Source organism: Tachypleus tridentatus, chromosome 9 (genome assembly GCF_004210375.1).
Source record: "Tachypleus tridentatus isolate NWPU-2018 chromosome 9, ASM421037v1, whole genome shotgun sequence".
Taxonomy (NCBI): Eukaryota; Metazoa; Arthropoda; class Merostomata; order Xiphosura; family Limulidae; genus Tachypleus; species Tachypleus tridentatus.
In genome coordinates, this window is record NC_134833.1 from 165,291,987 (window position 1) to 165,315,039 (window position 23,053).

The 23,053-nt window shown below is 33.6% G+C and overlaps 1 protein-coding gene across 8 annotated transcripts in view; it reads right to left on the minus strand.

Annotated features, from left to right (window-relative positions):
* The window catches only part of LOC143226869 (uncharacterized), a 38,649-nt gene that overhangs the window by 10,656 nt on the left and 4,940 nt on the right, over positions 1-23,053 (minus strand). For 4 of the 8 annotated variants that reach the window (XM_076458395.1, XM_076458396.1, XM_076458393.1 and 1 more), the window contains exons 3-4: positions 15,547-15,708; positions 2,207-6,645 (exon numbers count right to left, since the gene is read on the minus strand). In XM_076458395.1, coding sequence (XP_076314510.1) covers positions 6,338-6,645; positions 15,547-15,708 — 470 coding nt within the window. In that variant the 3' untranslated portion in view covers positions 2,207-6,337. The other 4 variants (XM_076458399.1, XM_076458401.1, XM_076458400.1 and 1 more) reach the window with 4 other exon arrangements.

Sequence of the window (23,053 nt, forward strand, 5' to 3'; positions counted from 1 at the left end):
TCATACTGTTGAAAATAGTTAACTTATTGATATTGTGAGTTTTGATTTCATGATAACATGAACGGTTCTTGAAAAATGAGAGTTCTTCAAGTTTTTTTTAATTCTGTATGAGCCTTGAAACATTTAACTGCCTATTTCTTGTACCAGTTTTCATATCCTACCATTTCTTGATTGCCTGTTCTGGTAGCTTAGCATAAGGCCTCAATATCCCTTCTAATTCCTTGACTTGAAATATATATCTTGGAGACCTTCTTTCTACTTTGTGTCATATCTGAAACTGCTTGTTTTCGACTACACTTTACAGTACGATACCTTGGCTTTTCAGTGACATCATACTTTTCCATTTATTTCTTGAGCATGCTTCTTTTCCACCTGTTTGCAGCACCATATTCTTACCATTTTCCTTAATTTCCACTTCACATTTGTATTTACCCTCTGATCTCGATTGTCTTGTCTATCCAGTTCATTTCCTCCAGTTTTATGTTGCTTGCATGATTGAAATTTTTCAAACACCTTAGTTCAACTTTGAGTGGGTAAGATTTTTTGCCATTTTTCTTTCCATTACAGTGGCCAATGTTAAATTCTGCTCTGTGTATAAATATTGTTTGATCCTTAAAATCTATAATACTCACCACTGAGATGATGTGTTTTACAAAATCATGAGGTATCCTCACAGCATTCTGCTTCAATAATAAACTCCATGCCAGACCATACCAATTAGTGGATTATTGTGAGTAAAGCAGTGTCTCCAGCCTTGGTTGAATGACTAAGAGCTGCCCTGCTTTTAAGAACAAAGTTTCGTGGTTATCCATTGCACTTTCTCTAGTGTGACCAGATTCCCCATAATATGTGCATGTTTTCCTTTCGAGTGAAGAATGGGAGTCCTTGAAACATATCAGGCCTTAACTGCTTGGACAGTGGACCATGGATGCATCCTTCTGAATGTGCTCTATCCCACTCAGTTGAGAACAGAGTGTTGGTGTATTGACAGTGAAGAAAGTGTGAACCATCCTCTTACCATGGACCAAAAATCAATACCTGATGCTATGGTATAGGGCTAGTGTGGTGTACCAAATACAGTTCATCAATCTGGAGATGGGTACACATTTTAGATGGTGTTCCTCCACGATTCTTTGATGCTAGAACTGATGGCAGTTCTTAACATTTTGGAAATAACTCTGATTTGCTTTTTCTTGTGCTTTCTTTTATTCTGTTGGCTTCTCAGTACATCATAGGGCAGTAGTCAGTTCACAGAAATAAAATGCTGAAATTTGGAATTCTATTCCCTATAGTGGACATAGCAAATAGCCCAACAAACCTAATTGACAAATGTGTCCGAAGGTTGCAGTTAAATGATTAAAAGTGATAAAAAGGAGCTGCCTCTGATTTGTTTTCTTCAGTTACTCCATTGAGCATGTGATGATTTGGGCCTTTTCTCCGTTGCTTTTGAGCCTGCACTTTACATGATGGCTTTATGATCTGGAAGCAGGTATTTAGTTTTTCTTTATATAACAGTATGCTACAAAAAACAGAGCACTGCTATACAACACTATGCTACAAAAACATTGCTGTACAACACTATGCTACAAAAACACCACATAGCTATACGACACTATGCTACAAAAAACATACAATGTTGCTATACGACACTATGCTACATAGGGGCTTATAAAACATGAGCCTTTTTTCTCAAAATGTCCATACACTTCGAGAAATTTCAAGAACGATTAGAAATAAGTCTATAGCTCATATGTAAGATCACAAATAATACTATTTTGTTGTTTTGGAAGTTCTTTTAAACTTTCTTAGGTGTATCTGAATATTTGTAGGTCAAGGTAGCAATTAAGACCTTTACTTAACTCAACAGTATTCAATATAACAAGGGATATTATTTTCACAAAATAGTTGTGTGTTTTTCAAAGCACTAAAACTCAGAAAAAGAAACTTCTTATTGTCCTGCAGTGTAATTGTAACTTCAAGACTGATAATTGACACTCTTTACTGTCATCTTTTGTGAAGATTCAACAAACGTGAGCTTATTCAGGATAAACTTTGAACATGTGGTAACATTAACAATATCAGGTTTATGACAGTTCTTTATTCAGGATAACAAACTTTGAACATGTGGTAACATTAACAATATCAGGTTTGTGACAGTTCTTTATTCAGGATAACAAACTTTGAACATGTGGCAACATTAACAATATCAGGTTTATGACAGTTCTTTATTCAGGATAACAAACTTTGAACATGTGGTAACATTAACAATATCAGGTTTATGACAGTTCTTTATTCAGGATAACAAACTTTGAACATGTGGTAACATTAACAATATCAGGTTTATGACAGTTCTTTATTCAGGATAAACTTTGAACATGTGGTAACATTAGCAATATCAGGTTTATGACAGTTCTTTATTCAGGATAACAAACTTTGAACATGTGGCAACATTAACAATATCAGGTTTATGACAGTTCTTTATTTGGGATAACAAACTTTGAACATGTGGCAACATTAACAATATCAGGTTTATGACAGTTCTTTATTCAGGATAACAAACTTTGAACATGTGGTAACACTAATACTATCAAATTTATGACAGTTCTTTATTCAGGTTAACAAACTTTGAACATGTGGTAACATTGACAATATCAGATTTATGACAGTTCTTTATTCAGGATAACAAACTTTGAAAATGTGGTAACATTAACAATATCAAGTTTATGACAGTTCTTTATCTGTTTTATCCCCAATATGTATTAATAACTACTAGCTGAAGTACCCATTATGTAGATTAATAATTAATGAAAGGTTAGGACTTGAAAACTTGCTTCCCTTACAGGTAAATGTAAAATATGCCTATGAAACATACATACATAAAATGTGAAACTGTAAATATACATGTATCTCTGCTTGGACCCGAGAAACCTTCATGCCAAATTTGGTGAACTAGTGGTAAAAGAATGCTTGTACAAACTGAAAATATGAAAAGTTGTATCTTTCCATAGGCCCAATTAGTCTCCATACCAAATACTGTGAAAATCTATAGAAGGTAGAAACTTGAACATACAACAGACAGTACTATTATATTTAAGTCATTCTACTTTATTCCATTTTTAGATCAGTACTGGAACCAGTAACCTCCACATATTTCTAATCTGTAAGGTCTTCTCCATTGTCTTTAACAAATTTTTTAAGTTAAAAGTTATCTTGTAACTGATTTCCAGGAACTATGCAATAATGTTTCACCAATATGTATTATATTACACACTTACATTAGTGCAAAACTGGTATTTCACCAATATGTATTATATTACACACTTACATCAGTGCAAAACTGGTATTTCACCAATATGTATTATATTACACACTTACATCAGTGCAAAACCGTATTTCACATCAGTGCAAAACTGGTATTTCACCAATATGTATTATATTACACACTTACATCAGTGCAAAACCAGTATTTCACCAATATGTATTATATTACACACTTACATTAGTACAAAACTGGTATTTCATCAGTATGTAATGATATCTCACTTTAAGGATTTTATGACTTTTGTAATATAATTCACACAACAGATGTTCATATTGATCTTTATGTATATATCACAAAGTGTTAATATTTTATAATGAATTTCTTTATTGCATGAAGTTATAAATACATTTTACTGTCCTTATATATATTGACAAAAATATCAAAAATGAAAAATTATGTTACAGTTTCATAATTTCACACTTTATAAAAAATTCTTCTACCAAGACTAGAATAACACTGAAAATAAACTATACACACATACCAGTTGAAATCAGCCAGATTTAACCATATTCAGTAGTTGAATCAAGATCAAAATAGAATAGTGACCTTACAGTAACCACATTAAATAGTTCAGCCAAGACAGACAGAACTAAGCAGTAAGGTTAATAATAAATTCTACCTTCCTCTCTACTTCACATATATCCTTGTTATAACTATATTCAGTAGTTAAATCAATCAAGGTAGACACTTCACAAACTGAACAGTAATGTTAATAATAAATTCTACCTTCCTCTCTACTTCACATATATCCTTGTTATAACTATATTCAGTAGTTTAATCAAGGTAGACAGAACTGAACAGTAATGTTAATAATAAATTCTAACTTCCTCTCTACTTCACATATATCCTTGTTATAACTATATTCAGTATTTAATCAAGGTAGACAGAACTGAACAGTAATGTTAATAATAAATTCCTCTAACTTCATATATCCTCTCAGTATTTAATCAAGGTAGACAGAACTGAACAGTAATGTTAATAATAAATTCTAACTTCCTCTATCACATATATCCTTGTTATAACTATATTCAGTAGTTTAATCAAGGTTGACAGAACTGAACAGTAATGTTAATAATAAATTCTAACTTCCTCTCTACTTCACATATATCCTTATCATAACCATATTATTAAACATTTAATTCTTTGTAGATGGTGAGAATTAGAAATCTATGTTGGATATGAAATCCTACATTTCTTATCATAATTCCATTGAAACATTTGACAATCACTATGACCAAGAAAGTTAGATCATCTTCCGATCTTAAACAGATATAAATATACAACTTGTTCTGTTTTTCTTTTTACTATTTGAGCAAAAGTGAGCACTTTCTTTTGATTCAACATTTATAATATTGAAAGGCTTATACCTTATACTGTGTACCAAATTATACCACAAAATGTTTTACCAACCCTTTACTTGAGCCAGATTTCAGATATGAGGCCAGGTGATACCTTCTTGTCTACTTTAACTTACAACTGTATTCACAATATAAACACACAAGATTTCTCCAGTGTATTATCTTTGATGTTTTTAAAGTTCCAAATACTTGCTACATAGTAGACAGCTGAAAGGTGTTTTGTTCTTTTCAGAGTTATATGGTTTGCTGTTTCTTTAACAATCTCTGCCCTACAGTAAACACAATTTTTCAAACTGTTTTCCACAAACTAAATTACTGTAAGGTGTCCCAGCAGTACTTTTTATAGTATCTTAACTTTACACAGATTATAAAATATACAAGATTGGAAAAAGAACTGATAAGACTGATGCTTCATCTTTTTCAATATTTAGACTAGGATACATGAATATAAATTTCAACAGAGTCATCTTCAACTAAATGTATGGTTGGACTTTTGAAACATTTATCTTCAGATGTGGTGGATGCTGTTAATTTAAGGATATTTAAGTCAAACCTTGATAAATATTTTAATCTTAAAGACTAGATTCAATTCTTTTTTCATGTAATGAATAAAACACCTATTACTGTTGTATGCCACCTTGCAAAACCATTTGCATTGTGCTAAACACCTGTACCAAAGAATGATTTTATCATAGTCTGACCTCAGAAGTATTATTGATGTAAGGTAACTTTTACAGCTGTAAGGTTCTTCTTCTCCCAACTGTATGTTCTCCGAGGTATTTTTATGCTACAGTTACAAATTGTATTCCACAACTGTAAGGTTTTTACCTGGTATGTAACCTTTTATATTCTTTTGAGTAACTACTTTTAACAAATTCTCTTTCACAATCTTAACAACTGTAAGATTTCTCTCCAGTGTTTCTTTCATTGGTTTTAAGATACTATTTGAATGAAAATTGTGTCAACTCACTATACACCTGTAAGGTTTCACACCAGGGTGTATTCTTTCATGTATTTTTAATGTACCATTTGTTCCAAACTGTTTTTCTCACACTGTACAAGGTTTCTCTCCAGTGTGTGTATTCTTTGATGTATTTTTTATTCATTGTTTGTTCCAAACTATACAACTGTAACATTTCTACCCACTGTGTATTCTTTGGTGTGTTTTTAAGTTACCATTTGTTCCAAAGTGTTTTCCACAAAGTGTACAACTGTAAGATTTTTCACCAGTATGTATTCTTTTATGAGCTTTTAAGTTACAGCTTGATATAAACTGCTTTTTACACACTGTACACCTGTAAGGTTTCTCCCCAGTGTGTATTCTTCGATGTATTTTTAATGCACCCTTTGTTCCAAACTGTTTTCCACAATCTGTACAACTATAAGGTTTCTCACCAGTGTGTCTTCTCTCATGTCTTTTTAATTCACCATTTGTTCCAAACTGTTTTTTACAATCTGTACAACTGTAAGGTTTCTCCCCAATGTGTATTCTGTGATGTGATTTTAATTCACTATTTGTTTTGAAGTGTTTTCCACAAACTGTACAACTGTAAGGTTTCTCCCCAGTGTTTCTCCTTTGATGTTTCTTTAAGTCACCATTTGTTACAAACTGTTTTCCACACACTGTACAACTGTAAGGTTTGTCACATGTGTGTTGTCATCTTTGATGTAGTTTTAAGTAACTAGTTCTATTAAAGTGTTTTTTACAAACTGTACAATATACTTTATCTCCAGATTGTATCCTCCTTTGTTGATTTAGTTTATCAAATGTTTTTCCACAGCTGTATGCTTTATCATCATTTTGATGTATATTACATGTTGTTAGGTTATTCTCACTTAATTTTGTTTCTACACTAATATTGTTATTTAGTGATTTTACATCTCCTGTAACATCACCTTCTTGTTTTATAACATGATAACCAGGAATCTGACTTCCATAACAGGTGTCCACACTGGTCTTTATATCTAAAATAGATATAAATGATGTCACAAATTAATTAATAATAAACATATAATATATTACTTTATGTGTTAAACAGATATTTATAAATATAAATATTTAGACTAAACTAACATGTTTATCTATATATTATATATGAAGTTCAGGTATCATTCCTGTAACTATAAACTGTTTCACTACTGACTCCAACATGTTAAACTGTATATTTGTATCAAGTGTCAGATTCTATAGACTGGTAGTGTTCATGATAATCTGTGGTAACACATGACAACAGTACATTCACTGAACATGAAGAACCACAAAGACAACAAACACTGGTCACTTACATAGTTTTTTCCCATTTTTTATTGGTTGCCAGAACCAATACTTGACAACCTCTAATCATGTGATATAAGACTTAGAAATTCAACTATTCTTCCCAGTGTGTTCTTGTTTATGTTACATTTAATAGTTTTCTATAGGATGGACAAAATTATCCAGCAGAAGAGACAACCCAAGAACAAATATCCAAATACTCATACCAAGGGAATTTGAAGTTGTTCTTAAGTATTTCCTTGAACAATTAAGAATGTATACAATATTAAAATTTGATTTATTATTTATAGTTTGATGTCAAATTTGTTCATATACTCTGATAATTAAGTAGTTTAATTAAATTTTGAATATAACCTACTTTACCATGTGCAGTTTGACTTGTCTGTATGCTAAGAGGTAATCACACATGAACCTACCTAACATGCAGTCAGTCACATAGACACATTCATGTTTTCTTCCAGAGCATGGGAGTCACCAGTTTACTGTATTTCATGCTATTACCAATTTTCATGGTAAGATTTCCTTATTGACTGAAGTATAAACTCAAAAACTACCATATCAAACATTTATAATTCTGTGAAAAGTGAAGCTGAAATACAAAGGAGGCATTCTGTCAAAACTCCAAAATTGGGACATGTGATAAGAGCTATTTTCTCAACATATGATGCACTATAAACTAGTATCTGTATCACCATTGCTGACAGCCTGGTAGCTGTACTGGATGCCGAGTATTACCAGTAATGGAACTGATGCAAATCCTGTCTATGCCACATCTTAGTGAAATCCTCCTGAAGTTGAAGTACACTGGAGATATACTACACTGAATTCCTCACATGGAGTTATAAGGTATTGCCAATACCATTAGGGAATGTTTTTTCCACCTTTCCTGTGCCTTTTTTGGCATTAAGTCATGGGCTGAGAAATCACTACTTTCCTTTTGAGTTGATCATCCCTATGAATATAATTACACATTTACACTAGTTGCTCTTCCCTGGTTTGGCAGTACATTAATTGGACCTGATGATGTTCACTTTGAGATGTTGCACCATCTCTCTCCTGCCTCTCTGCACATTCACACTAGTTGCTCTTCCCTGGTTTGGCAGTACATTAATTGGACCTGATGATGTTCACTTTGAGATATTGCACCATCTCTCTCCTGCCTCTCTGCACATTTACACTAGTTGCTCTTCCCTGGTTTGGCAGTACATTAATTGGACCTGATGATGTTCACTTTGAGATGTTGCACTCTCTCTCCTGCCTCTCTGCACATTTACACTAGTTGCTCTTCCCTGGTTTGGCAGAACATTAATTGGACCTGATGATGTTCACTTTGAGATGTTGCACCGTCTCTCTCCTGCCTCTGCACATTTACACTAGTTGCTCTTCCCTGGTTTGGCAGTACATTAATTGGACCTGATGATGTTCACTTTGAGATGTTGCACCATCTCTCTCCTGCTCTCTGCACATTCACACTAGTTGCTCTTCCCTGGTTTGGCAGTACATTAATTGGACCTGATGATGTTCACTTTGAGATGTTGCACCATCTCTCTCCTGCCTCTCTGCACATTTACACTAGTTGCTCTTCCCTGGTTTGGCAGTACATTAATTGGACCTGATGATGTTCACTTTGAGATGTTGCACTCTCTCTCCTGCCTCTCTGCACATTTACACTAGTTGCTCTTCCCTGGTTTGGCAGAACATTAATTGGACCTGATGATGTTCACTTTGAGATGTTGCACCGTCTCTCTCCTGCCTCTGCACATTTACACTAGTTGCTCTTCCCTGGTTTGGCAGAACATTAATTGGACCTGATGATGTTCACTTTGAGATGTTGCACTCTCTCTCCTGCCTCTCTGCACATTTACACTAGTTGCTCTTCCCTGGTTTGGCAGTACATTAATTGGACCTAATGATGTTCACTTTGAGATGTTGCACCGTCTCTCTCCTGCCTCTCTTGCTCTTCTTCTAGTTGTTTTTAACCGTATTTATTTTTCCAGATGCATGGTGCAAAGTTAATGTTTCTCTTTTTCAAAACCTGGAAAGGATCTCAAAATTCCTTGTAATTATCATCCAATGGCTATGAGGTTTTGAAGAAGATGGTTAATATTTATCTTGCTTGGTTTTTTTGAGTAAAACAACTTCTTCTCAGTCACTCACTGCAGTTTTCATTGATAAAGTTCCATTGTGGACCACCTGATTTGTCTCAAAACCTTGATCACATAAGTCTTCCTTAAGAGATACATCTTGTTTCTGTATTCTTTGATCTTAAGAAGGCTTATATTAGACTACATGATAGGTTAGAAAATTAAATATAACTTAAGCTTTTCCTGTTCTAAAAAGGACTACAGATTATAACATGAAAACATAAACATTTAGTCTAAATAGCTTAAAACTCATAAAATTATGCATTACATATATTTATTATTGTTATTGTATTGACCTTCCAGTTGTTCCTGGTTAACATTAAAGAAGTTACAGTGGCATAGCACACATGCACTGGTGTTACAATATCCAAGAATAAAGTACTGGTCTTTATAAAGTGACCTGTATTGATTGTATTTTAGTGAACTGGTCCTTTGTAAAATAGAGTCACATTTCAGGTGTGATACCTTGCATTATATATATATATATATATATATATATATATATATATATACACACACACACACACATTATTACTTTTTACAAACAAGTTCTTAAATTTATTTTTCTTAAATCATAGGGCATTAAATAAACTAATAAAACAATCATCTCTTGTAGTTATGACCTATGTCCTTAGTAGCAGCACGTCATAGCTGGCTAAGCCTTAAGAAATTTCACATTGAAGGATATGGAAAGAAATAATTTTTTAAAGGTTTTATGAATATATTTATTTTGAAAAACAAAAAAATCATAAGTTACTATATCAATACCATAGAATTCCACTATAATTTATCAGGCCTAGTAACTGTGCTGATTTAGGGTCTAAAAAATTTCAAGCTCACAAACATCTTACCTTACCATTTGTAATCTAGCATGAAAACAGCAAGTTTTAAAGTGGTTGAAAAAGCCACTATGGGAACATTCTGAAGTTTTGAGTGGTTATACATACACCATTGAGCAAAGTAGATGTATGTATTTTTAAAAACTGAAGAGGGTGGTGGTGCCCTCTTGGTTGATTTTATAAATATATATCTCAGAAAATAGGAAATATAGGAGGTTCTTATTTTATATCGTAGCCAATCAGTAATTTGAATATCTAATATATACTTTAGGGATCACAAATATCTGAACCAATGCTACATTCAATATACCACATGACCAGGGGCATAGATCCTGGGGGGGATGGATGGGATACATACCCCTACATTTTAGGTGGGGGTATATTGCATATAATCATTATCCCCTACAGTTTGGTCTGTTCAATTGTTTTATTGCATCACAGGTCTAGAAATTCTGTGTTTGTTCTTGTGATTCTCGTGTTCTTACCAATTGAATTACATAATTAGGCCTAGATGTAAGCTTTTTCAGTAGCCGAAATGTACATCTTTAATATAGGCATGCTTCTAAGCTTTTCGATCTAAGCGATAGTTCGTAAGTATTAGTCAGTAGGCCTAAGTATACATGCAAGGCTTGCAAGCACTATCACAGATAAAGTAAAATTTTCATCACAACAGATTGAACAGAGTATGAAATTCAAATATATTACTCCCAAGCGTAAACTCCTGTGATCTAGATCTGGCAGGCCATTTGTAGCTTGTAGCTGCATCAATCTTATGTGTATATTGTGCAGTTTTCCTATGCCATTTGTTCTTATGCATGTCTAACCGGTTTTATTGTTGAACACCTTACTCTCTTTAGCTTCTGAAAGAGCTAACCATAGTGTACATTTAATGTATAGTTTACGACAGGTTCGGGCCGCTCGAATCCAGATGCGCCCTACATCACCCCACTCTGCTCCCTTTAGTCTGAGCCTCAATTTTACAAGAGGGCTCATTAGACCTGTGTTTGTGGCCCTCATTACTCTATGAAATTTCAGATTATCACTGTTCTCAAATAAAGTGGTGGTGCTTTATGGTAAAAGAACAATATATTCTCTTATCATAGATAGTAAATATATTGTATTTTCTTATATAATTAGAACACAAAAGGAGCGATTTCAACAGCCTGAAGCCTATACTCCAACTGTATTGCTAGTTTTTGTTTAAGTGTTTTTATTTAACAGACGTGCTTATAGTCATTATATCACAACGTGTTTGTCTTTTGATGGGCTTTAACAGGAATATAATACATTTGTGATTGTTTAAGTATTTTTCGACAAACATGCAATTACTTGTGTTGTAACTAGCACACATTATTGTCTCAGCGATGCCCAGGCGGTCAGTCGACTTGGTAGTAACTGTGAGGTTCACACGTTCGACTTAAATACATTGAACAGTTCAGTCCTACTTACATTCTGTTCTATCTTCGTTCATTGTACATTACAGTTTTTCAATAAAGACTGTATTTTAGCCTATTGAGTCATCTGGGAAACAGATTCCAATTATGACAAGCAAGTGTCTGAAACTTTCCGATATTAGACAGTTTTACAAGCCAGTTACTAGTACTACAAGTGACAATGCAGATAATCCAACAACCTCAAGCAAAGGAATAAAAACTTGCCATACAGAGGAAATACCATGTTCATCAGAGCAACTATTGCACACCATGAACCACCAGATAATTGTGAAACAAGTTTGTGCAGTAATGACAAATCTGACACTCCACAGAAACACTGTGGAAAGCTATATCATCCAAATGCACAACTAATACCACGACAGAAAGCAAAATCTCAAAATATCATCTTCCAGGGCAAGTGGTTTGATGAGTTCACATGGCTGCACTTCAACAATCAGACTCAAAAAATCATATGCTTTCATTGTGCCAAGGCAGAAAATAGAGCCCTTTTTACAGGAAAATTAGACAAACCAGTGGAGTATACCTTCATATCCACCAGTTTTTGCAACTGGAAAAAGGCAAAACAGAAATTCAACGAACACCAATCCTCCTCTCAGCACAGATTCACTATATCTCCAGAAGGTTCACGTGATGTAACTCCAGTGACTGTCCAGTAACATGATGGAAAAAAGAAGTAGCAGGAAGAATACAAAAGAAGTCAAAATATTCAGAAGTTTACGTTTCTTACTACATCAAGGTTTAGCATTACGTGGACATACTGATACGGAGGCGAACTTCCTGTAGTTAATGAAGCTACTGGAAGAGGAAGATCCTGAGTTGACGGCCTACTTGACAAAGAAAACAACATTCACATCACCCCAGGCTCAGAATGAAATAATGGAGATGTTCAGCCATCAAATACTGAAGAACATAGCACACGAAGTGCAGCAAAGTAAAATATTTGTATTAATAGTTGATGGCACTCAAGACGTTACAGGTGCCGAACAGGAAGCAATATGTGTACGATACGTAGATGAGAACCTTGACATCCATGAGACATTTCTTGGTTTGTACAGTGTTTCCAATACAACTGGTGAAACAATATCCTTGACTATACTTGATGTAGTGACTAGACTCACTTTACCACTGTCAAGATTAAGAGCACAAACTTATGATGGAACTGCTAACATGAATGGTGTGTACAGTGGATGTCAGGCAAGAATAAAAGAGAAGCAACCGTCAGCTTTGTTTTTCCACTGTGGAGCACACAAGGCAAATTTAATAATGAAACATGCAGTTGAAGCTTGTGAATGTGTTTGAGATTCTATCCAGTGGGTACATGAACTTGGTGTCTTGCTTCAGAGGTCAAGCAAATACAAGACAATCTTTGAAAATATTTTATCCTCAGACAGCTACAATGGTCTAAAATTATAATAATAATTTATAATTTGATATCAATATTTTTAATGTCCATTCATACAATAGTAGTTCAAAAAAATGTTTAATGTGAGTCAACAAATGATATGACGTGTCCTTTGATCTATGTAAATAGGATTAATTAGACATAGGTGAAAGAGTAGTAAAATAATAAAATAGGTATAACTAGATATATAATGTTATGAGCTTTAAACTATTAAGATGAACAAACTGTAGCATTATGTTACAAGTTGCAGTCATTCTAGAGAAGGAACAAAAAAGAGGTAATTTAGATTTGGTTTTTTTTTTTTATGAATGTTTTCAAGGTCAGTTAGATAGATTGTGTAGAGTTAGGGTAGAGAAAGTAATATGTAAGATATAACTTTAGTGAAAAAAAAAATTGTTTGATATTTACTTTGGATATCTGAATAAATGAAGAATACAAGAAATAAAGTACTTACCTGGATCTTCTTGTTTTATTTTTTGCTGTTGACTGTCAATGACACTTAACCCTACTTTTTTTATAAGAATGGTACCATTGAGTTTAATAATGTTTCATTTAATTAGATAATATACCAAAGAACAAATAATACACAAAAAGCAGAACATGTCCTGTAACTATTAGAATTTTTTGGGCTATCTAAGTATGCAATAAGAGCCATTAGAAATTCAGCTAAGTTTGCTGATGGATTTTTCTGTAGGAATAAAGTACAAGCTGGAAGCAAGATAGACAAATCTCTGTGCAGAAAACAATGTCCTATAATAGGTTATTTGATAGATTGAAACTAGCTTTTCTTTGGTTATAAATCAAATTAAACACCAGAGTGATTTCTTTGCAATTTCTGAAAAAGAGAATATGACAGGAAGATATGGCAATGAGCTCTGATTTTCTGTTTTATTACTCTGTAATTATATAAGACTGAAGGCTATGAAAATTATGCTTTGCCTGAGCAATGACAACATTATCATGAGTGATTTACATTAACATATTTACTTCTCAGCTGGATAGGAAATAAATTAGAGAAGAAGGGCTGAATAGAGAAAAAAAAGTCAATTCTCATACTAGGAGGAATTCAAGATATTTTACAATTATTGACTTATAAAATCAAGAACTTAAATACTTACATATTATTAAATTGTGGGTTATTAGCTATGTTTTTGTTATATTTATTCATATATCATAATAAAGTATTTTAATCAATCATGATTGGTTCATGTAATTTGCAGTAAAACACATTGTAAACTTTAGTTGTACAACAATGTATATGGTAACTTAAGTTTCTTTATACACCGTCTCATAATTATAATTAAAGATCACAAGTATCTTATACACAAAGAATAACACTGAGTAAGCAATTTTACTAAAAATGTTATTTTTCTATTGGGGTTACATACTCATGTATATATGTAATCATTAGAAAGAACTCATTTTACGCTATAATATACCTACAGTTATTTTCAAATTGGTACATGCTGGTCATCATGGAACTCATGTAACAGACTATAGTACTGTTGGCTGCTTGATTGACTATAGCACTTAAAGTTGTTTCTTACCTAAATATATTAAACACGGTGTAAACTGTGTTTTAGGTCCTACTTTTATATTTTAGTTAATTATGTATATTTTAAAATGCACAACTGAAAAATTTAAACATTTTTTAAATATGCATCATATTTTGAATCAGTTCACAAGGCTTTTGATAGTAAATGGTGCATAAACATTTTGCCCAAGGATTGTGCATATCTGCCAGTGACATGATAATATGCCACAAAGCACCACTGTCTTGTGCCCAGATAAAGAATAATATACCACAAAGCACCACTGTCTTGTGCCCAGATAAAGAACAATATGCCACAAAGCACCACTGTCTTGTGCCCAGATAAAGAACAATATGCCACAAAGCACCACTGTCTTGTGCCCAGATAAAGAATAATATGCCACAAAGCACCACTGTCTTGTGCCCAGATAAAGAACAAGAAAGGAAAATAGAATATAAAAAATTACACACAAGTAAAAAAATAAAACAAAAACCTGATAATATGAATATAGCCAAAAAATATCTCTAATGATATTATACAAAAAAATTAAAAGGTATTCTCTTTCCTAATTTTAATTGTATCATTTCATTGTACATTGATGATAACAGTTATCAGAAGTGATTGGTAGAGTAACTGAAAAAAAATGTAACCATTTACCTTAATAAACTTTAGATATCCTTTTGGAGGTTCTAGAAGTTATGCAAATGAAATAAGAAAACTACAGATGAAGAAAATTATTTTTATAGTTAAAACAAAAATCACTTTTCAATCAAATTATTAACAGTATGAGTGTTAGTTAATATAAAAGATAAATAAAATTTTCATTAGAAAGACATAATTAAAATAATGTACAAGGTAAATAAAAACTTTAACAAAATGTTACCAGGTTTTGTGAGAACTTAACATATTTCTGTTGCATCAATCACCTTCACTGTCAAGCAAGTTGTAATCACATCTGTCCAAGGGGTACTTGAGGTGGAAAAAGTTATTAAATTTTGAATGTAACTCACTAAAACCTCATGGCCTGAATAATAAAGGTATTATCTTAAAACGTGATATTTTGTGTAATGTCTATTGAAATCTTACATTTTTTCACAAAGATACAAAGCAGATTAGAATTAAAATGTGCAAATACATACTTTAGGGTTAGTCACACCAATCCAGTCTACATGGGAAATGTTAAACTAGAAACTTAACTTTTAGGTGGTGGCTGTACTTACCAGGTGTTCTTTCTAACTCAAATTCAATATCCCTTCGATATTCAGGTTCTGTTTTCACATTCATAACATTACAATGTGAACCATCCTGGTCCTCATCATCACTGTAACTGAACTTAGAAACAACATCATCTTGTAGCAGATCACCAGGTTGTTCTGTATTAACTGGAACACAAGTGTTCAAAAATCAAACAACATAGTGAAAAGGTTACTGAAACAACTATTGTTACCATTACGTATTGTCTTCACAATTCACTAACTTAAAACATGATAATTAATAAACCTAATGTTTGAAACTTTATGTATGCAAACAGTGCTAAAACTAGTTGAAAATAACATTTGTTATGTCTGATTCTACATATAAAGAAAACAAAAAGAAAATACTTAGTTTGCACTTCCATATACTGGATTCACACATAGAACATTAAGACAAGAAACACCCAATAACTACATTCTTATATAAATGCACAAAAAGGTATCATACATGAAATGCCCTATAACCACTTTCCTATTTAAACACACAAGACATTATTTTACTGAAAATGTACAAGCAAGAAATTTAATATTTTCATACACAAAAATGTCTTTCTGATAGATACTTGCCAATCTTACATAATAGCTTTTCTTGATGAGTAATAATTTCTACATACAAAAATTTTGCTTACTACTAGTTTTCCACTTCCATCTGCCTCCTCATGTTTGCACATGGCACAGATGTGTTGTAGCATGAAACAACCTCCACCAACAGGAATGCAACACACCCTCTTATTGCTCCCTCTATAATGTAAAACCCAATCTTCACTTTAAAATTAGACAAAAGAAGAACACAAAGTGTGGAGAATGGATATGAAGGGTGATCAGGAGCAATCATCTATCAAACTAAATTGTTCATTGTATAAAAATGTTAACTTTCAATATAATACCTCATGTACACTAACATAGCAAATTTACCAAGATAAGCATCTTCAGAAAACATCTGAGAAGAGCCCATAAAGTGTGAAACCTCATTGGAGAGGGCCACACAACATTCATATCAAGTATACTCTTTTCCCATAGTGATGAACTGTCACAAATAAAAAGGTGGAAAGAAGCACATCCAAGAAGCTGGATGTACAAATGATGCAGAATGATTAGGACATATCGGACTATAATCGGTGGATCAACTACAATCCAAAACCTATCAGCATTAGGAATGGAACATCCAGATTATTGATGGAATAGCTCTCCCCAACCATATTCACCCATGAATCTGACCTAGTTCACAATCAATACTAGCCACCCAAGAACCCAACATCCAGACAAAGGTAAGAAGGTGAAATGCAACATGGAGAGTCAGCTGCAGTTCAAGTGTTGGGAATATATCATCCAATCTGTGGTAGAAAGAGAGACCATGCCCAACAACATATGTGCAGACTTGTGTTGGCTAATCCAGCTTCAAACAGTATCAATACACTTAGGAATTGACATCCTGGTAGCAGTAGGATGGAGAGTACCCAGCCAAAGGACTAAACTGCATGTGGTGGTTTCATCCAATCCATAATCACACAGCATCTGGAAAACTTCACCAGATCAAAGGTTAAAGACTATACACCACCTACACTAGCAAAACACCCTCAACTAAATTGAGTGGAATTCAGTATACTCGAGAGAAAGCCTCTGAGAACCAATTGGCAGGAGCTGTTAAGTAATGAGGAATCCCACACTTCACTAGAAGAGGTAAAGAAGAGTGCAGTTGATAGTCCAGAGAAATCAGTGATGACGAGAAACCCACTTGTTGAGAAATTTATATGCAAAAACGGCTCGTTTGGGCTGAGAAAACACTTTACATAGAAGAGCGAACAACGTTTCGACCTTCTTCGGTCATCGTCAGGTTCACAAAGAAAGAGGTAACTGACTGGAAGCTGACCACATGTTTGAAAGGGGTTGTGTAACTGTGTGTCGAAATGTAGAGGGCGGTATTAGATGTTTGAATATATAATTTATTATATTAATATAGGTATAAAGGCGTTCCTTTATATTGGTTTATTTTGGGTTTAAGTTGTTGTATAAGTAAGGCTTCTTTAATTTTACGTTTGTTTATGTTTGTTTCTTTATTTAATATTTGAGTGTTTTCTATGGTTATGTTGTGTTTATTTGACTTGCAGTGTTCGAAAACGTGTGAAGGTGACTTTTTATGTTCTTTGAATCTGGTTTCCATTTTTCTACTTGTTTCTCCAATATAGAAGTCGTGGCAGTTATCACATTGTATTTTATAAATAATGTTGGTGTGGTGTTTGTCAGTGTAGTTTTTACATAGTATAGACCTCAGTTTTGTGCCGGGTTTTTGAATAAATTTGGTATTAATTGGAACTATACATTCCTTGGGACTCAGCACATGAAACAACACAAAAACTCAACATACTAAGAAACCAAATAAACACAGCCATAAAACTATGCTCACCAGATAAAATTAACGATGAATTAGACAAAATAAATCAATACTTCACCAACATCAACAAGTTTCCTCCACAAACCGTAGAAAACATTATACGCACACACCTAGACAGAAAGCAAAATCAACCAACTAAAGTAAATACAGCTCACGAATCAAAAAACCACGAAACCATATACTGCTGTATACCATATATTCCCGACATCAGCAAACAAATAACCAACATTTGGCAAAATTAGTAACAAAATATGACATTCCAATTAATACCAAATTTATTCAAAACCAGGCACAAAACTGAGGTCTATACTATGTAAAACTACACTGACAAACACCACACCAACATTATTTATAAAATACAATGTGATAACTGCCACGACTTCTATATTGAGAAACAAGTAGAAAATGGAAACCAGATTCAAAGAACATAAAAGTCACCTTCACACGTTTTCGAACACTGCAAGTCAAATAAACACAATATAACCATAGAAAACACTCAAATATTAAATAAAGAAACAAACATAAACATACGTAAAATTAAAGAAGCCTTACTTATACAACAACTTAAACCCAAAATAAACCAATATAAAGGAACGCCTTTATACCTATATTAATATAATAAATTATATATTCAAACATCTAATACCGCCCTCTACATTTCGACACACAGTTACACAACCCCTTTCAAACATGTGGTCAGCTTCCGGTCAGTTACCTCTTTCTTTGTGAACCTGACGATGACCGAAGAAGGTCGAAACGTTGTTCGCTCTTCTATGTAAAGTGTTTTCTCAGCCCAAACGAGCCGTTTTTGCATATAAAAGTCCAGAGAAATGTTTCATCAGAGGAAGGGCAACAGGTAACAATGTAACTCCACTTTTAAGAGCAAGCCAAACCTAAAGTATTCAACCAGGAACAGAAGGATGGGCAACAACCCTTTCTTCCCTTTACTCATGATAATCCACAAGCTTGTACAGTCTGGGAGAGGCATATTTATGATGTAATATACCATGAGGATAAACATACTAGTGGTCTTGCAAAACACCCTATCTTAATGGAGGATGTTATCGGTCTTGAAGGTCACACAGTGTAGATGTAGGGATGATGAGCACCACTTCCCACACAGTGGGAACCAACATGAAGGTCACTTGAAGTAAAAAAATGAAGAGGTTAATCTTACTCACTCATATTAATGGGGTTTTAATTCAATCATCAGTAAAGTAACCTCAAATAATTTAGATATTTCCATAATGTTAGAGCTCATGCCAAAATCATTATTATGCATTATATAAGAGACCATATATTTAATGATTACATATATATATGTTGCTGATTTTTTCCATTTTCACCAAAGGTAAAATTGAAAGAAGAATCCATGTTTTCTTTAGTTTTCTTTATTTCACCATACCCACAACTGTGAACTGCAGTTTCACCTATTGAAGGTTCACCACCATGAGTTGGGCTAGCTAATCAAAGAAATACAGTTAGGACTCTCATAATAGTGATTTGTAAAGAACACTAGGGTGGATTTTAAGTCCTTCTCAGTCAACCACATATGGAATTCATCTGTCTTTCTCACTCTCTTTTATTTAGTTTTGCCTGGTGGCTTGACAGGAACATCATCACAACTTGAGCTCCTCTCCCAACCAGATCTACAATGTTTCTCTGACCATTTGAGAGCATATTTACACTTTCAGGAGGTCTCTGGTCAAATAAGGATCTCACATCAAACTTCTGGAACTCTGACCAGTTTGTCTGGCTTTAGATAACTTGTTTTCATTTTTGCATGGCAAGTCAGTTGTGACCCAGTCTGATAATTCAACTGTTCTCTCTTGCATCATTTGATGATAGACTAACCTATTGATGGTACCCTTTGTTTTTAAATGTTAGATCTTCTGTTGCTGGCCTGTAAATAAAAGGTGCTCTCAAGCTTATTGAAAGTTGGTTATCTTATGCTAACAAGATTCTTACCATGAAGTTGTCAATTGATCCTCACGTCTTCTGATGACTATCTTCACAGTGTGCTATTCCTCTCCTGGATGTTTTTCACCCACCTCAATACCAAACTACCTCTGTTTTGGTCCCAAGTTTCACATCCTTTGGGGGTTTGGTGGTTCATGCCTCCAGTCAGGATTGGACCAAGTGTTACCTTTATACCTACTGTCGTATCTACCTCTTTCCTAAAATCTGTTCATAATCCAAACCACTCCATGTTTGGTAATTCTCATTACCATATTTGGGTCTGTTCAGCCTTTACTTAAACTGCTTCTGTCACCACTTCCACCATCTCTTCCTCCACCAACCTCATTTGTCTGTATTTCATCCAACTGTTCCCACATTTTAGCTTCACACATGGCCGTTTCTTCCAGTCTGTCTTTCTAATTTCATTCATGTTGGTTTATTAGAGGAAATATCAGATCTTCTGTTAGTGGTCTTTATATTAGCCTCTCTATATCAGCCTTTACAAGGTATAGGTCTTTCATTTTTTCCACTCCTGCTGTGTGTTTCCACTTCCTTCTTTCTCTCTCTCATTTCAATCCTTGTGTCTCCTCTGCCTACCTTTACTAGATTGGAATCTTAATATTGTTTTGTATACCCTTATTCTACCTCTGTTGGAACCTCTGTCTTCCACTTTGCTATACCATCATTCCTTGAAGACCTATTTTTCTATTCCTTTTAGCTTGTGGTTGTCATTGGTTGGACATGCTCTTCCCTCTATTTTACCTTATTCCAACTGTTTCTTCCCTCTCAAGACTTCATCAGCTTGCGAAGATAGCTTGCTTTCACACAAGAGTTCCATACATTCAATTTTCCATTTGTACTCCCATCCCAATTCAAATTTCCTTCTCTTTCCTATTTAAGCTTTCAGGTGTTATGTGGCATGCATGACTTCCTTCCATGCTTCCTGTTCCTGACTTAATCCCTTAAAATTGTTCTTTTTCTCAATGCACTTACAGATTGGATATGATAATTTATTTGTTTAGATAATTATTCCTGAACTTTCAATTCCCATTGTCTTTACAGGTCTCTTCTCACCATGTTTCTGCCTGCTCCTACTCTGGAAGAGGCTGGAATGTGAAAGGTTTAATTTGTCATTATCTTCATCACATGGCCATCTTATCCTCAACTGGGTACTGCTTGCCACTTGTTGCTGTCTTGAACTTCTCAGTTCAACTATCAGTGGGTATAGATTACATATATCTTTGTTACAGATATTTCTTTAAATTTAATTGAATGCAAAACTGAAAGGAGAATCTGTGATGTTGAGGCCTAATTTTTTCTTTGATTGGCTGTATACCCAATGCTGCTATGGAAACAGCCACTTACTAGATTTTTATTTTAAAATTCAATAAATTATCCTACAGTGAAAACAAAGAATTTCTTATTTAAACAGACACGAAACCATTCTACAAGAAACACCCAATAACTATTTTCTTCTTTAAAAAGAAAAGACATTATTCTACAGAAAACACCTATAACAACTTACTTAACAAAACTTAAAGTAAAAATATTGAAATATTTGCCTGCTTCAGTAAAGTATCTAGATTATCTGCATAAAACAAAATTGTACAAAAATAGATACACACCATGAAGGATCTTTTTGTTTTTATCAAGACACATTAAAAAAACTAAACTGAAAAGTAATATGTGGAAATCCTAAAACCCATGGTCAATCTGGATAGTGTCACTGGCCAATTACCAGGGGAAATTCCGAGATAAAAATATTTCTAAAATGGTGCCTTTTCTGGTATTCTTATAGATGAAACTAAAGCATAATGTGGTCAACTGTCATCTGAACATCATTAAAGCTGCATATTGGCAAATCAGTTTCTTGTAAAAGAATTTGTGACTAACAAAACTTGTCAATATGTAGTCTCAACAAGAGAATATTTTCCCTCCAATTCTTATGGAAATTAAATGGCTAAACAAGAGAAGGCTTTACCTGGAAAGGCTTGTTGTGATGTTTCACCCCAAGGCATGAAGCCTTGCCTTAATTACAGACCTGAAAAAAAACATTAGATAGAATTGTGGCATCACCAGAGTAGATGACTGTTGTAAGATCATGCTGATAATAACCAGAAAAACTAAACAACGATGTATTGTAATGGAAAATGGGTCAGCATTTGTGAAGTATACAAGAAAACTGGATAAAATCTCACACTCTACATGATAGTCTTGGTGCCATTTTTAATTTCTTTTCTGTGTATGGGATTACACTGCATTCAAAATTTAATTAAACCATTTTACTATTAATACATGTATAAGACATAGAAATTAGAGTATATAATTTCAATTTTTATTCTAGCTAGGTTAGAATTCCTTTTTTTTTCAAAGGAAACCAATCAAAAAGTATTTAAACTGCAGTTTTCTCATCAATGTGACCCAAGTGAAAAATATCCACTTTGGAAGTGGTTAATTTTTAGCCATAGAAGCTGGCAATATAAATCCTAAGTAGATGTGTTTGACCCACTTGGCACATCATATCAAAAGTAGGTTTATCTGGGAAACAGAAATAAATTTTACAATCTTTCAACCTTCCTAGGTCGAAACATTGTTCTCTGATTTATTAGTAAAAGTGTTAATACCCATACCAGCTGTTCTGAGATACATTTTTATTTCAAGTGGGTTTCTCGTTATCAATAAACTTTACAACCCTTGACAGGTGCCACACCCACCTACTGCCTTGAGATCTATAATGTACATATAATTAGTAGACAAGTATATATGTATAAGTATACAAGTTGTTAGATTCAATTTACACTATACCCTACCGATGGTTATTTCACAATTAGGATGCAGTTTTTCCTATTAAAGTAGATGTAACTCCACTTAGTATTATAATGAGCTTGATATGGTTTCTTACCTAAATATGCTATAGTTAGAGGGACAGTTAAATTATGTTTAGGTCTTCCTATTATATTTTACTTAATTATGTATTATTTGTGTTTTAAAAATCAAATTTAATAGGTTCAATGATTTTTTTTATAAGTTTAACTTGTTATTGCCTGGATTATGCAAGTGTATAAACAAGATGGCCGATGCTTTGAATGTGTCGATTTATTATAATTATATTCAACTCCTGTA